General features: G+C 48.7%; 1 protein-coding gene across 3 annotated transcripts in view; it reads left to right on the forward strand.

The window, feature by feature from the left end:
• EVL (Enah/Vasp-like) overlaps window positions 1-16,624 on the forward strand; it is an 81,236-nt gene that overhangs the window by 32,674 nt on the left and 31,938 nt on the right. For all 3 annotated transcript variants that reach the window (XM_068131368.2, XM_068131370.2, XM_068131369.2), the window contains exons 4-5: window positions 8,449-8,518; window positions 8,684-8,721. In XM_068131368.2, coding sequence (XP_067987469.2) covers window positions 8,449-8,518; window positions 8,684-8,721 — 108 coding nt within the window. The remainder of the gene's footprint in view (window positions 1-8,448; window positions 8,519-8,683; window positions 8,722-16,624) is intronic.

Below are 16,624 nucleotides of genomic sequence, written 5' to 3' on the forward strand. Positions count from 1 at the left end.
GAAGGCGAAAGCAAGCCGTCCACTAAGTGGACAATCCAGAGCATGCATTTGTGCCGGTGTCGGCGATCGTTGTTCATATACGCACTCTTCATTCTCATCTTTCTTCCTAACTCTTACTCGGACAAGCAAATCCCCTATGCCATCCATAATGGTACACTCTATCCATACACCACATCCTCCCTTCCGTGGATGTTCCACGGGTTTCGGCTAGTATCGTATTAAATGTCATGTGTGATGATGTTCAGTCATGGTAATCTCATTAAGTCAGATAATCTCGAAAGAAAAAGGTAAATGTCTGACCAATGGCATACGATTATAAAACTATACTATTAGTGGGGCAACTTAGCATAACAATTGTGCATTTTGTGAGGAAAGCACCAAATTTGGCACACTAGTAGACTATCCTATTATGAACAGATTTGGATATTGGGCCATCTCAAATTCAGCCCCTGATGGCTGTGGCAGCCATTTTCCAAAATGACACCTTCAGCTTGTTCCGACGAATTGCATCATCAATTGGCTTGGTCCTTTCCACCAGGCATTCTCTGGTGAAAGCCTGGAACTGCTCTTGGCCAATCTTCTTCACATTCCTGAGTCTCAACTGCAGCAGGACCTGCAATTTCCTTTGTGTCAAGGACAACCAGATCCATGCTCTCTTCCTCAAAGGGGTTGCCAAGCTCTTCTATGACGCTGACAAGGGTGCGGACATCCTTGGCGAAAGAGGTCTGCACACTTGGTGTCTGGTCGTGATGACGTGTGTCCTCTCGCCTCCCCATGGCCATCTTGGAACTCTTGTGTTGATGGCCATCTTGGAACTCTTCTATGGCCCTGGCAACTTCTGGCCCAGCAATCATCCAACGCCGCAGGGCACTTGGGTTGTCAGTGAGGCCGACTGCTCCACCATCTCCTTTGATGCAGACATTATTCTGTTCATGCGCCTAGTCGATTGGGATCGAAGAGAACACCTTCTTCGTCTTCTGTACAGTGAAGTTGCCAGCCCTGAATTCTCTGGCTACATCTGGGTGCTTCATTGGGAGTGCAACCATGTCCCTCAGGTAAACAGGGACCCACCTGGCATAGTGTGTGTGGTCTAAGGCATGGAACCATGGGACCAGTTCCGTCAGGGCATCAAGGTACATCGTGAATGAAGCCTGCCGCAGAGAACGCACATAGACCAGTACCAACATATCTAGTTCCAGCACAGTTGCCCAGTACTGAAAGTTGGGAATGTCTTCTCCTCTCTGGTGACACCGGTCTTCGAACTCGGGCAGGTCTTCTGCATCATCAGCATATGTCATACAGTGGCGTTCATACGCACGGTGTTACAGGATGTGCAGTGCCGCTGCAGTGATTTGATGAGCTCTTCTTGTGCGGGTGACGTGGGCATCTCGCAGGAAGGAGTCGGCCGTCTGGCGTTGCAATCTCAGCTTGCAAATCTGCAAAATCTGTAAATCTTGCAAAAATCAAATCTCTGAATCTGAGATGGCCCAATATCCAGATCTTTTCATAATATTGTTACGGTACGTGGTTAAGGATGTTGTTTGCCGAGCGGAGGCTCCGCGGCCGAACAGTTGTTCCCCGACTAAACCCGATTCACCCAAACGTTGGCCGCATCGCGCCACAGATATTCAATGGGGAAAAGACTAAGACGACGAATGCAAAGAGGAAGAAGAAGAAGACGTACAGAAGAGTAACGGGGTTTATTATTATTTACACACATAAGCAAAAAGAGCAGTCACGGGTATTTACAGCGGACATGAAAACGCAGGTGACACAGTGAAAATTACTAGCTTATACAGACTTAGTTACTACCCAGGACAGCATGAACAAAACAAACTCACGTACGCAAATGGGGAACTTGCAGGCAGGAATGGCTGGAAAGGATGAGCAGGTGGGATCACAGGGCACAGCGAGCAGGTCCACTCCGGGCGGGAAGCGGGGAGCCGGCAGCTCCTTGAAAGCCGCTTTACAGCGCACGCCGGCAGCTCCTGGTATTCGGCTTTACAGCGCACGCCGGCAGGGTCACTCGCTGCCCCGTCAGGGCTTCACGCGGCTGGTTGAAACGGGGCTGGACTCATCTGCCGTATCTCTTTGCAACTCGTTCGTAAAAGTTCCTCTGCTTTCTCTTGGACCCTTTCTTTGTCGTGTACCTCTCCACGCAGCTCAGCTCGTATTCCCTTCCTCTCACTTCTCTCCAGCGCGGGACTGACACGCCCCCCTCCGTTTCGGTACCGCCCTCCCCCCCCGTGCTCTGTTTCGTGACCTTGTATGGTAATCCCACGGGCTTGTCTCCTTATTTGGGCATGGCGCCGACGGCACGCCCCTCGTGGCGAGCCACGGGCTTGTTTCCTTATTTGGGCATGGGGCTGAACAGCCCCGCCCTTCGTGGCGCACCCTGGGCTTGCCTCTCCCGGGCGACCCCGCCCCTCCTGTTCAAACAGAGCACGGAGCACATATTCACTATAGCAGCGAAATGAGAGGGCGTGCACCCCACGCTTGTGAACTGCTTTACCTGCAGATGGAGAGTTTGGCTGGGAAATGGAAGTATTGAAGGGGAGCTATTCTTAATTGATTCGGTGCAATGGAGTATTATTCTAATGGAAGACAAGGCCTTACTCTAAAACACATAATAAGATATAAGCTACTGAACAAGGGTTTTATCGGGTCTTGCAATGTGGTGTTTCATGGAATAACTACCGGGACGCCCTTTTTATCTTTACACAACTCCGGAGGCAGGAGGGGCCATATCCAAACAATGTTCATCACCATTTCCAATACAATACAACACAATAAAAAAAATGCAATCCTCATATCCGCAACAATATGATAGTCTACTAGTGTGCCAAATTTGGTGCTTTCCTCACAAAATGCACAATTGTTATGCTATATTTAGCTTAGCTGCCAGACTATATACTGCACTGCTTGTTAGAAGGACCTTTGGATGCAACTGAAATTGTTGTGGACCTGCTGTTTGGAGAAGCTTAGGTGAAGGAGTTCTTCAGATTTGAACATTGAGAAATTTGTTGTTTTTTTATTTATTTATTTATTTTACTTGCTCCTTCAGGAAAAAGAAATGTAATGCATATTTTATCTTTGTTGTTGGCCATTGCACATTGGCTATTGCACAAGGGGCATCCTCAGCTGAAGTATTTGTGTTATCCATGTCGATGTCCCATAATATTTGATTTTTTTTTTTCAAACAACACATTTCGCATGTAAGCTTGGAAATGTTGTTTGAAAAACTTGGCGATTAAAAAAAAAATCTTCAAAAAGACTACCACTATATCAGGGTTCTTTTGTATGCAGCACAAGGCTCCAGGGTAGCATCATTGGCTAGGGGGCTGTATTGCTGATGCAATGCCCCCTGTAGGTCAGGGCAGGAATTTGTAATTTGTTAATGGTGCCGCGAGAGCTCGCCTACTCTTTGCAAAGGACACTGTTGGATCTTTAACATTCACCATCTAATGCCAGATGCCCATTGTAATGTCCATTGGAGGGACGGCACACACATCGATGAAACACCGGGATGACAGTTTATAGCTGGGTCGGGATTCAAACCCAGGCTAGACGGCTTAGGGGCGAGTGTGCGTACCTCTAGGCCATCCTGTCAGCCCAATCTTATGGTGCCGTGCCAATATAAATCCAGTTGTTATACTATAGAATCTAGTCAAGGGAGTACCATATGTCACTATGACCAGATTTCACTTTTTTTTTTTTTTTTTTTTTACATTATCTGAGCAACTTTTAACTTTCAGAAAACTTACAAAGTCGACCTTTAAACCCACAAAACGTTTTATTAATTTTTATAATGGCAGATAGTTTTCTTTTATCTTGCTCAATACCTATTTGAACACCTATTTGACCTAATCTACCTGTCGGCTCAATACCTATTTGAACACCTATTTGACCTAATCTACCTGTAGACTCAATACCTATTTGAACACCTATTTGACTTATATGCTCAACACCTATTTGAACAATCCTCAGGGAACTTCAGTCCCTAGATTAGGACGTGTATCGTGCAGCTGATCTTGTTTTATCATTTTACCAGTTTTAATGTACCTGTATTCCCATGAAGCCTCAAAAAGGTCATATAAATGAGTTGCAGACAACCTTCCAGTCATAATCTTCTACCTTTTTGTAAAGTTTCCATCTACAGACTTGGCATTTAATATGGAATATATTTTTTTTCTTGACATGGGTTTACTTTCTTAACACAGTATATCAATCTGGTGAGTTTCTTTTACACTTTGGTGATTTATTTGTTAAAAGAACCATGTCACTGATTGTCTGTCGCAGCAAGAAGTCAACAACAGGATTATATCACAGGTGGCGTGGCAAAATGTACGGACAGGTGCATTTGATGATTGGCTTCACAGTCGGGTATACAAGGCTTGTTGCGTGCTGTATTAGTGGAAAACAACTGCTGCACGTCTCCAAAGGTTATTGCCGCTTCCTCTGGAGATGGTCCATCAACTCGACAATGCTGTTTGTCATGGAGTGGTGGCTTTACGAAATTACGGCATGAAACAGCGTGCTATTGCTCAGCAGTATGGCATCACTCAAGGTCAGGTGTCAAAGATCCTGAAACGAAATGCTCAGCGGGGTGTCCCTACTCCAATACCGAGGCCAGGACGTCCCCACAGAACCACAAGGAGGGATGATCGCCAGCTGCACCGGTTAGTCCGCAATGGCCGTACCAAGTCAGCTAATCGGCTTAGGGCTGAGTGGCAGCAACTGACAAATGTGCCTGTATCCAGAAGGCTAGTCAACCAATGACTGGTTCAAGCAGGCTATCGTGCCAGGCATCCCCTGAGAAAGCCACGCCTGACCAGACAACACCGCCAGCGCCGATTGCAGTGGGCCAGAGAGCACCGTCAATGGCAGCCAGGACACTGGAATCACGTGATATTCAGTGACGAGTCTAGATTTCTGGTCTATCGTCAAGATGGCCGCGTCCGAGTGCGCAGACAAGTGCATGAAGCCTACAACAAAGATTGTATAGTGCCAAGAGTCCAAGCTGGAGGTGGTGGGGTGACCGTTTGGGCTGCTTTTCATGCAGGGGGCAAAACTGACCTGGTTGTTCTGAATGGAAACCTGAACCAGTTCAAGTACAGGGCCATTCTGGAAGAAACATTGCTTCCATTTGCTCGTGCAGCCTTTCGAGGAAACTTTGTCTTCCAAGATGACAATGCATGGCCTCATCGTGCTCGCATGATCCAACACTTTCTTGCTGACCGTGGTGTAGAGCATATGGAGTGGCCTGCCATGTCCCCGGATATGAATCCGATAGAGAACTTGTGGGCAGAATTAACGTGTCAAATCGACCACTTGGACCAGCAGCCGACCTCTGTGCGTGAATTGCAGCAGGCTATTGTCACTGCATGGCAAGCGATTCCTGTCCAAACCTTGGCAAATCTCGTGAATGGCATGCCTCAACGTGTACGTGCTCTCCTGAATGCTCGTGGGGGTTACACGAAGTACTGAACTGTAATTTTACTGTCCGTAATCCCAGTCGTAATTTAACTTTTGTTTTTGTTAAAACAATTTTGGCTAATGTGCAAAATAAAGAGATACTTCTGGAAAACGCACAGAAGTTTAACACAGTACTGTCCGTGAATTGAGTTCGATGTCAGTTTACATCACTTTCAAGGATCAATTTATTTGTTTCGAAATGTCAAATGTGGTTTTTGTTTCTTTTAAAGGTCACATTAACAAAATCTAGAATAATTTCAACATAATTCCAATGAACTTTTGGTTCTAAGTCATCTTGAAAAGTAAGTTCACCCCCCCCCCAAAAAAAATTCCATATTAAATGCCAAGTCTGCAGCATACATGGAAATTTTCTTTGGAATGGTGGAATTATTCCCCCCTTCAATAGCCCTCCCTTCTCCGCACCAAATCCTTTGCTCTTCTCCTTTGCCTTTTTGGTTTCTCTCCCCCTCTCTCCTGATGTCTATTTTTTTTTTTTCATCCTCTGTATTTGCTTCCCTTGAATTAACCTCCTACTTCCTCCTTTGCATGCATAATTTATAAATAGTGTATCTACTTGTAAGCGCCGTTTGTTGAACAAAGCCAACATGAAAGGCACGCTTGTCTTGCATTCGAGATCAGCTCTACGATAACATGAGAAAACAAACAGGCCACTAACATAAATGTGAGAGATTAAAATAATGTGCAAGCAAGATCCCGGTCCTTGCATAGCAGCCACATGAGCCAGGTGAGATAAAACGACAGCGGCATGCCTACTGGAATGTATCTTGCAAGGTGCTCCTTATGAAAACCTTTCACTCACTTTAGCAGAGTGCGCACTTCTGGTCACTAATTGCTCTCACTAAAACCATTGTACCATGAGTAAGAAATGTGGATTGTAGCCTCCATGTATTATTAAGCTTGTCTGCCCGTCCTTGACAGGTGCTTTTATGGGCATGGATTACTACCGGCGCTGTGTAACAGTAGGCTTGTGGCCGCCAATGTATTGAGCGAGCCTTATGGACATATTTGTGTGGCCTGCACTACATGGCATTGCAGGCATGTGTGCCAGCCGCACAGGAAGCTTACGAGGAAATTGCCCGTAAAAAGCATGGGTTGATGCTATCTTGAGTGTGTTTGCTCTCAGTGCAAATGGGATGCAGTGAAAAGAAAATTATTTGTTTATTTTGCAGAGATTGCTACCTGCTTGGGAACAGTTACCCATCAGTGCATCAAATAAATTTAAATGGCTTGCCACACAGTTTGGCTTACGAAACACCAATATGGTTCAATTTTCACCCGGACTTTTGTTCCGAAAAGGCATAATGTATTTAGAATGATCATATTAGAGGGAATTTGTCTCTTATATTGTCAGTAATTAATAACCGTGTCACATGCTTCCTGGTTTAGTGCACTGGCTGAAAATCAAGACTGCAACAGAGGTTGCAACAGCAAATAATTATGACTTTTTTTCTGGTAAAGGAAATTTGCAGGCCATTATGGTGACAAGTGGCTGACGTGGACATCCATTTTTTGACTCGTGTAAATTATTTAAAGATGTTGTATAAAAGGGCACAGAACCATCTATTCTGTGAGACTGGCCACCACAAACGATGTAAATAGCACACAAGTCGTGCATCCAATTTTGACCGATCAAAGTTTGTTTGTCTTATCTGTTCAGAAATTTGTTTGTGCTACCGGTCTATCATTCAGCATTCTTAGCAAGTTGTAGTTCTAAACGAGAGCGAATCCCCATGCGTGCCATGTCAAATCCCCACGATTCCCAAATGAAGCAAAGTTGAATGACGGCAAAAGGCTCCACCAGGAATGACCCAATATCAAATTTCTTAGTTAAAATTCCCCCTCCCCCCAGTTTGACCCCTGTGACTCCAAGTCCCCACCCCAAGGGGGCATGAACCAGAGGTCAAATCCAAAAAATCGTTACATATTGAATGCGTCCCCCAATGTTGATTGCATATACAAAGCTTTATTTTCATTTAACGAAAACGTTTAAAAATCTGCCCCCGTAATTGCAAATTTTTGGTATTTGACCCCACTCTGGGGGGGGGGGGCGGGGGGGGCACCTTCTTGCCATGCATTGATCATAACTACCAAGTTTGGTGAATTTCTGCACAACCCTTTAGGAGAGGGCCGGACGCACGGAGCCGATTACAATATCCTCTTGTTTATTTATTTATTTATTTATTTATTCAAAAAGCATGGGGATAGAGAGGTCCACGTCTAATTTGAACCACCTTCATTTTCAGGTCGTGATGGTCAATGTTACGCTAACCATGCAGTAGCTACTGCACAGTCCATTGCTCTCACTTTGTTTGAACTGCAGTGACTCCAGCTGTTGATCAGACCTCAGGAGAGTTTTAAATATTGATAGGGCAACTCCAATACTTCTCACTGACTTTGCCTCGTTTCGGGTTTGGGTTTCTCTGTTGACAACGATGAGTGAATAAATGGAGCTGGTGTGTTAAATATAATATTGATTTGCTGTAGTGCATGGTGAGATGCGTTTGGTCGTTTGGCCCAGTTTGATGACGTAGCACGACTATAGGTTATACTCAATGGTGTAACTGCTGCAATGTGTTTAAAATTCCCCTTTGATGTTGTGTCTGCAGATTTTGCACAAATCGAGTTATTTTGATTTGATTGGGAAGGTTGCGATTTGGTTTTGATAAAATACTGTAATATCTCTTGCATCGGGGTCAAGTACGGACAATGTCCCACAATTTGTTTATTGGTTTGATGCCCTGGTTTTGGAGGACATTGTTTGCATTTCAAGATGTAAGGAACCATTTTTTTAGTCCTGATTTATTTTTTCTGGCCTAACTTCTTGGCATGCAAAGTTTCCAGTTGTTTAATTGATAATAAATTATATCCTGGTGTGCAATCGCATCTGTGCACAGGGTTCTCAAGCCTCCCAGTTTTCCCCTAATTTATTTATGCCCACCGTTTCTTTTTCAGGTCCTGCACTCCAGCGGCAGAGCTCACTCCAGCAGAACGGTCCAGTTCCTGACGATGTAGAAACACGGCGGTGAGATACCTCATGCATGTTTGTTTATGGTTTGTATCGTTTATAATCCAGGCTCTTTTGGCCACGGCTCCATTCATTTCGTTCAGTTTTTTTTTTTAACCTGCATTCCTGCATCTTGATTACTCAACAAGTTTGGGATTTTTGACCGTTTGTTTGTCTCACCAGGCAGCAAGATCTGGAGCATGCGGATCGCAGGAGCCTTGGTAAAGAATCATCAATCATTTTGACTTGATTAACTGTATCTTACCATTTAACCATATCTGTGTCTGTGTAAAAAATCTTTCTTTATCCCTTTACTTTGATAATCATGTCTTATGTTGTTGAATTCACCTTTTTGTCGACCTAGAAGTTGGGTCACCGAATCAAGATGAGGTTATTTAGACATTAGTAAAGCATCAATAAGTTTGTTTTTTTTGTTTATGGCTTCAGCAAAAACATTAACTTGGGAGTGCAACACGGCAATGATGGACCAAATGGCCTCTTCATTTCCGTGTTTATAGTGTTACAGGATTGTACGACCACTTGTTGCATGAAGTGGTCCCTTTGTATAATAATCTTCATTCTGCATACAGAAAATAATTATTTTAATGCAATTTGTTCAATCCCGACAGAGCATCGACCACCTTGGGGTGAAGTAGGCGTAGTCAACACTCCAACTCCCTCTCTTGCCACTGAGGGGGGCACTCGACATATAAACCACCGTTTAGAGGCCATTTTCCCCCGCAAAGCGGGGGTTGGTCTTTTCGGGGACCATGGTTGTTGTTGTTTTTTGGTCCCCTTTTTGAAGCAATGTTTTATGGCCGGATGCCCTTCCTGCCGCCAACCCTGTTTGTCGCCTTTTTACGATAAACGGAATTACCAGTGTACTGGTACTCAATTTGCTGACCTCGGAAGGATGACAGGCTGAGTCAACCCCCCTGGCGTTAATTCAGCGATCGACCGGGATTCGAACCCAGCATCCTTGGATCCTAAGCTGGCACCCTAGCCGCTAGCCCAACACCAGGGACTTACCGACATATGATGCTTGATTTCCCAAAGAGTTGTTATGTCATGTTTTAACACCAATTTTATTAAGAATTGAAAGTTCTTATTGTGACATTGACCTTCTGCATGTGAAAAGAATGGTTTATTGATTATTTTGTGAAATTGGCCGAGGGGTTTGGAAACGTATACAAAACAAACAGACTTCTTCTTTTCCTCTGTATATATTGTCGCGATCCCGTCTGTGGAATGTATCCCAGCACGGAATACGGACGTAAATGTCCGGGCTTCAAGTAATCCACGTAGTGAACCAAAAGAGACGCAATAAACACAATTGTGTTTTAATCGGCCTTCTAGGGGTAAGGCACGATTATTTATTGGCTCGATCCCAAAAACCATGAAAGGTAACAAAAAGGAATATGCTGCACAAGCCGGCAGGAACTGTCGGCAACAGACGCTCCAACAGGACGCAGGTAAGATCACTCGCGGCTCCAATCGACGGGCTCCGGGACTCGGAGGATACCAGGATGGAATACCGCACAAGGCCGCCAGGAACGGTCGGCCAGTAGCTCCAACACGAAGCCGGGAATCACTCGTTCTCTCCTGGAGTTACTCGCTCGTAAAATACAGAACGGTATTCGACCAGCCCAACTCGGCTGTCCGGAGGCTTCAAGGAAAACCCTTTTATGATATTTCCCACTCGGAGCCTTCGAGCCGTGTGCGTCGCAGAAGATGGCGACCGCGCTCTCTGACCCCTCCACCAATCACGTGCCGAATCGCCTCCCAATCGCGTGAGGCTCCAAGCAGGTTACGTCACGTTGTGGGCGGGGCACTCATTTGGGTGAGAACAAAGGTGGTTTCACCGGGGGTTTCTCACAGTCCTCCCCCCCTAAGTAAAAACCCCGTCGAATAGACGGCGTTTTTAAAACCAGTATTTGTAGTAGGTGCAAATCACATGGCAAGATGATGGCGGTAATTGCTAACAGGCAATTAACGCAATTAACAATTACTAACACTTATTAACAACAATAACGCAACAACGCAACAATACAACGCAACGCAATAGCGCCACACAATAGCGCAATTATTAACGCAACAGGCAATTAACAGGCAACAGGTTAACAGGTAGGTTAACAATGACCAAGTTTTTTTTTTTTTTTTTTTTTTTTTTCACACACAATATTAAACACCAAACACCACATTACTATCTACCCCACAAGAGTTACCCTTCACACAAAGCACAATAGAGAGGCAAGGGGCCAAACTCAAGGGGGGGAGACATTTACAGGAGGGAAACGGACCGAGGAGCAAGTCTCTTTCGGGAGGAATGGAGGAACACTACAATCGGTATCCCCTCTCCGCCCGTGGGCCCCGCTTAACCTTGGGGCTCCTTATCTACTAGGTGGCGACTAAGGAGGTCAGCTAGTCTGTTCTCCACTCCCTTCACGTGTTTGACTGTGAGGTCGTATTCGGAAAGGAGAAGCGCCCAGCGCAGGATACGCTGGTTGGAGGTTTTGGCGTGGCTGAGCCAACCGAGCGGGTGGTGGTCGCTGTAGATGGTGATAGGTCCATGGCCAATGTAGACAGCGAATACCTGGATTGCCGCCATGATAGCGAGGAGCTCCTTCTCCACGGGACTGTAGTTCCGCTCCCTGGGCAACAGTTTGCGCGAGTAGTAGATGACGGGTTTCACAACCTCATCCTCGTTTTGCGTGAGCACAGCTGAGATCCCGAGATCGGATGCATCGGTGAAAATTTGGAACGGCACGGAGAAATCGGGTGCCTTTAGAACCGGTCGGTTTGCAAGGCTTCTCTTCAGCGCATCGAACGCCGCGTCGCACTCTGAGGTCCACAGAAGAGATATGGATCCCTTCTTACTGCCACGGAGAAGGTTGGTTAAGGGGGCAGCGATTTCCGAGAACCGCGGAATGAACCGTCGGTAGAAACCGGTGACTCCCAAGAATCGTCTGAGATCCTTTTTGGTGGCGGGCGGCGGGAAATCCACTAAGGCCTCCACTTTGGCCTTGACCGGAGCTAATTGCCCACTGCCCACTTCATAACCGAGGTACTTCACTCGGCCGCGCCCCATATGGCATTTGACGGCGTTGAGAGTCACGTTATGCTCCGATAGTCGTGAAAAGACGGCCTGGAGGTGCTTAACGTGGTCTTCCCACGTGTGGGAGAACACGGCGATGTCGTCGATGTAGGCCACGGCGAAGTCGTCGAGCCCAGCGAGAACCCGGTTAATGGCTCGCTGGAAGGTGGCCGGGCCACCTCTGACTCCAAACGGCATAACCATGAACTCAAAGTGGCCAAACGACGTGCAGAAGGCACTGACCTCACGCGCCCGATCTGTGAGCTGGATTTGCCAGTAGCCCTTCATGGCATCAAGGACAGAGATGAAACTCGCGGTCCCTAGACGATCAACCAGGTCGTCAAGACGGGGTAGCGGGTACGAATCCCCTTTTGATACGTTGTTGAGGCGACGGTAATCGACGCAAGGTCGCCAGGTGGCCTCGGCTTTCTTGACTAAAATGAGCGGAGAGGCCCACTCACTGTTGCTGGGTCGGCAGACACGCAAATCCAACATCTTGGAGACTTCTTGTCTCATGACGGCAGTTTTCGCCGGGGACACACGGTAGAATGATTGACGTATGGGCGGGTGGTCACCGGTGTCGATGTTATGGAGGACACCCTTCATGGTTCCAATCCCGCCAGAGAACAGACTAGGATAGCCCCGAAACAACACCTGCATATCTTTTCTCTGTGGCTGAGTCAAAGGCTCCAACTGCGGCAACTGATCCTCCGCAGGTCGTTGATCCACCCAATATTGGGTTGGGTCATAGGACACCTCGAGGGGAGTTGGAGTAATATACTCCGGGAGGCATCCTGCGTTGCCTCCGTCACCTAAGAGGTCGCGGCTGTGCTCCGCGGCACCTATTAGGGCGATCGTGTGCGGCCGCCCCACCCATGGCTTCAACGCGTTGACATGGGTGATGCGTTTTTTTATCCGCTTATCTGGCATGTCCACCACGTAAGTATGGCTCCCGACCTTCTCACGGATAAGATAAGGCCCCTGATAAGAGGTTACCATGGGCCGTCCGGCATGGGCAGGTGGACCAAAACCGGATCGCCAGCCTTGAAACTCACCGCCTTCGCCTTCCGGTCGTAACGGAGCTTCCGCTCCACGGCTTGATCCGCCAGGCTGATACCGGCAGCCTTCAAGGCCTCGTGGATCCTTGAGCAAGTCTCGTGGATGTGGTCCGGAAGAGAACGTTCAGTGGACGGCGGGGATTCCACCCAACGTTCAAAAAGGAGGTGCAAGGGCCCTCGGGGCTCTCTACCATACAACAAGAAAAACGGAGAATACCCGGTACTCCGATGTGGGGCACTCCGGTATGCAAACAAGAGCCAGGGAATCACCTGATCCCACTCACCACCTACTTGCTCCGTCACCGCCTTGATCATTGATTTGAAAGTCCCATTGAACCGCTCCTAGGCGCCGTTGCATTCAGGACGGTACGGACTGGTGGTCAGGTGCTGAACCCCTAGCTCGGTCAGGAATCCTTCAAATACTTCCGACAAGAACACACTGCCTCGATCCGTAAGGAATTTAGTCGGAAGGCCATGCCGACTAAACAAATCCTTGAGAGACTCTACGGCATGGGCGGAGTCAGCTTGCTCCAAGGGATAAGCCTCTGCATACTTGGTAGCTTGACATATGACCGTGAGCAAATAGCGTTTCCCGGAACTAGTTTTGGGCAAAGGTCCGACAAAATCAGCGGCCACAAACTGGAAAGGCTGACTGACCACGGGGAGGGGCTTTAGGGGTGCCTTGAAAACCTTCACTCCTTTTCCGAGTCGTTGACAAATGGGACAGCTAGCGCAATAGCGCTTGATGTCTCGCGACATGGCGGGCCATATGAACTGATTCTTGACCTTGGCTAAGGTCTTGGCAGCTCCGACATGACCCGAGGAAATATTGTCATGGGCCAATTGCATGACTGACTGACGATGCCTCCCTGGTACGACAACTCGGTGTCGGACCTTCCACGTCTGGGTGGAGGACATGTTCTTTGGGGAATACTTCTGCATCAGCACACCTGCACCATTCACATAAAAGCCTGTTCGTTCCGGCTCGGAGTCTTCTCCCATTTCCCAGAGGATGGCAAGGGTGGGATCGAGGTGCTGATCCTCCACTAAACTGGTTACCGCAGGCAATGCGGGAGTAACTTCCGCCCCAGAACTGAGGTCGCTAACCGCCTTGGAGGACTGATTCTCCTCCCCGGATTTGCCGACCGGCGAACACGTAGCTGGGGTCCCTGGGTTACAGGCGGAAGCGGTCCCTGAGGAGCACGGCACCTGAGGTTGGCTTGACGGGAGGCTCGGATGGGCTTCAGCTGACGCAACGTCACCATCGGGAACTGGAGTCGAGGCGCTAGGCTCCTCGGGCCAGAGTGACGATATGTCGGACTCCGCCACTCCCTCCGCCTGTTTACTCTGGGATCTAGTGACCACCCCACAGGTCAGAGTCAATGACTCCTCCCTGGCCATGGCATCATTGCCAATCAACAAGGAGACCCCGGGTACCGGGTAGTAGGGTACCACCGCACAGGTCATTGGACCTGTAAAAATGTCACTCCGGACCTCGAGGAGGGCAAGGGGGTACCGGCCAGGAACCTGGTTAATGCCCCGAAGGATGATATACTCGCCGGTATAGCGCATCTGAGAGGCCGGAACTACCCCCGCCCGGAGAACACACAGTGTCGCCCCAGTATCCCGAAGGTATTGGGCCTTAAACTTCAGCATCGAATCAGGGCTGCCCACTAAGGCTGTCCCTGAATAATCCTGATACAACGGATGAATGGCATTAGCCTCGGGGGCAGTGACCTCTGTCACCGATGCCACCGTCGGGTGCGAGGGCTCAATTGATGGCCTCCACTGACCTTCCTCCGGTTTAACAGCAGGGTTGCCTCGGTAGGCCGGACTAGCGGGGTTAGAGAAGCAGCGGTCTCCACCGTGCCCCACGCGTTTGCAGAAATCGCACCAGGACCGTGCCCTGGCCTGCAGCTCGCGACCGCCACCAGTGGAGGGCCTCGGAGAACCCTTCCCCTCAATCCAGCCGCCGGGCAGACGGGGGGCGGGCTTGATCGCATGATCCTCCGTCTTACGACGCGACTGCGTGACTTGCAGCATTTTGCACGCCAAAACATGTTTATCAATAAGGTTGACGCAGTCTGCCAAGGAAACAGTGTCTTTGTCGACAAGAAACAATGCTAAGTCAGGCGGAAGCTGTTGATCGATACGGTAACGCACCAGGAGTTCCGCAACCGCTTGAGGTAACTCCACCTTGCTCCCCTTGAACCATCTCTGCAGCTGTTCCAACAAGGCCCGCGAATGTTCCTCATAGGTTTGACTGGACTCACGAGTCCAGCTGAAAAAATTTCTCCTATAAATACATGCGGACACCGCATAGGCATTCAAAATCTCGGCCTTCAATGCCCTGTATTTGTTTGCGTCCTCGGTTGCCATCCTCGCATATACCTCCCTCGCCTTCTCAGATAGATGGCTCACAAGATGGCCGACCCACAAGCTCTCATCAATGCCACCGGCAGCCAACAACTTCTCCGCCATCTCCAGATACGCTTCTGGCTTCGTGTCTCCCGTCCAGTCCGGCAAACGAACATGAACAGTTTCCGGGACTCTTGCAGCAGACCCCTCTGCCCGCAGTCGTTCAGTCAACATTCGCAACTCATGCTCTCTGACGCGTTCAGCTTCTGCTGCCGCATGCTCTCTCTCTGCTGCCGCCGCACGCTCTCTCTCTGCTGCCGCATGCTCTCTCGCTGCTGCCGCACGCTCTCCCTCTGCTGCTGCCGCACGCTCTCTCTCTGCTGCCGCATGCTCTCTCTCTGCTGCCGCACGCTCTCCCTCTGCTGCTGCACGCTCTCTCTCTGCTGCTGCCGCACGCTCTCCCTCTGCTGCCGCATGCTCTCTCTCTGCTGCTGTCTCTGCTGCCGCATGCTCTCTCTCTGCTGCTGCACGCTCTCTCTCTGCTGCTGCCGCACGCTCTGCCTCTGCCCTGTCATTCTCCCTGTTATACATGTCAAGTTGTTGAACCGGAGTCAGCCCGGTCCAGAAGGGCGAACGCATGCATTTAGTCATGATGGGATCGCTTCCTAACATCTCGGGTTGAGTGACCGGGTCAAGGCTGCTTGCGTCGCTCACCTCGCCACCCACGTGACTGTCAACATGATCAGGTTGAACTCTCACTTCCCTGGTCGACATAGCTTGGCTACGAGTTATCATACGACCAGGCACAAAACACAACCTCAAACACAACGCTCAAACACAACGCTCTGTTGGGGAAATACGACACAACTACGCAATATCACCCGCACATCAAATTGCCAATGAGAAAAATACCACGTACAAATACTCACGTTTTTTTTCCTTTTTTTTTCCGGTTGTTTGGAGGGATCCGAGGCTATTCGCTTATTCTTTGTCGGTTGTTTGGAGGGATCCGAGGCTATTCACTTCTCTGCCCAAGACAGCGTCCTACGGCGAGAAAGTTCCTCCAAGACGGCGTCCGCTGGTGAGAAGGCGATGAACAGATGCCAGAAGATGTCGTCCACTGCAGAATTCCCGTCTCAATCGAATGGCTCTTACTTGAATGATCCTAGGACGAGCAACCCATTTGTCGCGATCCCGTCTGTGGAATGTATCCCAGCACGGAATACGGACGTAAATGTCCGGGCTTCAAGTAATCCACGTAGTGAACCAAAAGAGACGCAATAAACACAATTGTGTTTTAATCGGCCTTCTAGGGGTAAGGCACGATTATTTATTGGCTCGATCCCAAAAACCATGAAAGGTAACAAAAAGGAATATGCTGCACAAGCCGGCAGGAACTGTCGGCAACAGACGCTCCAACAGGACGCAGGTAAGATCACTCGCGGCTCCAATCGACGGGCTCCGGGACTCGGAGGATACCAGGATGGAATACCGCACAAGGCCGCCAGGAACGGTCGGCCAGTAGCTCCAACACGAAGCCGGGAATCACTCGTTCTCTCCTGGAGTTACTCGCTCGTAAAATACAGAACGGTATTCGACCAGCCCAACTCGGCT

This window comes from Myxine glutinosa, chromosome 11, assembly GCF_964187855.1.
Source record: "Myxine glutinosa chromosome 11, kmMyxGlut1.1, whole genome shotgun sequence".
NCBI classification, from domain to species: domain Eukaryota; kingdom Metazoa; phylum Chordata; class Myxini; order Myxiniformes; family Myxinidae; genus Myxine; species Myxine glutinosa.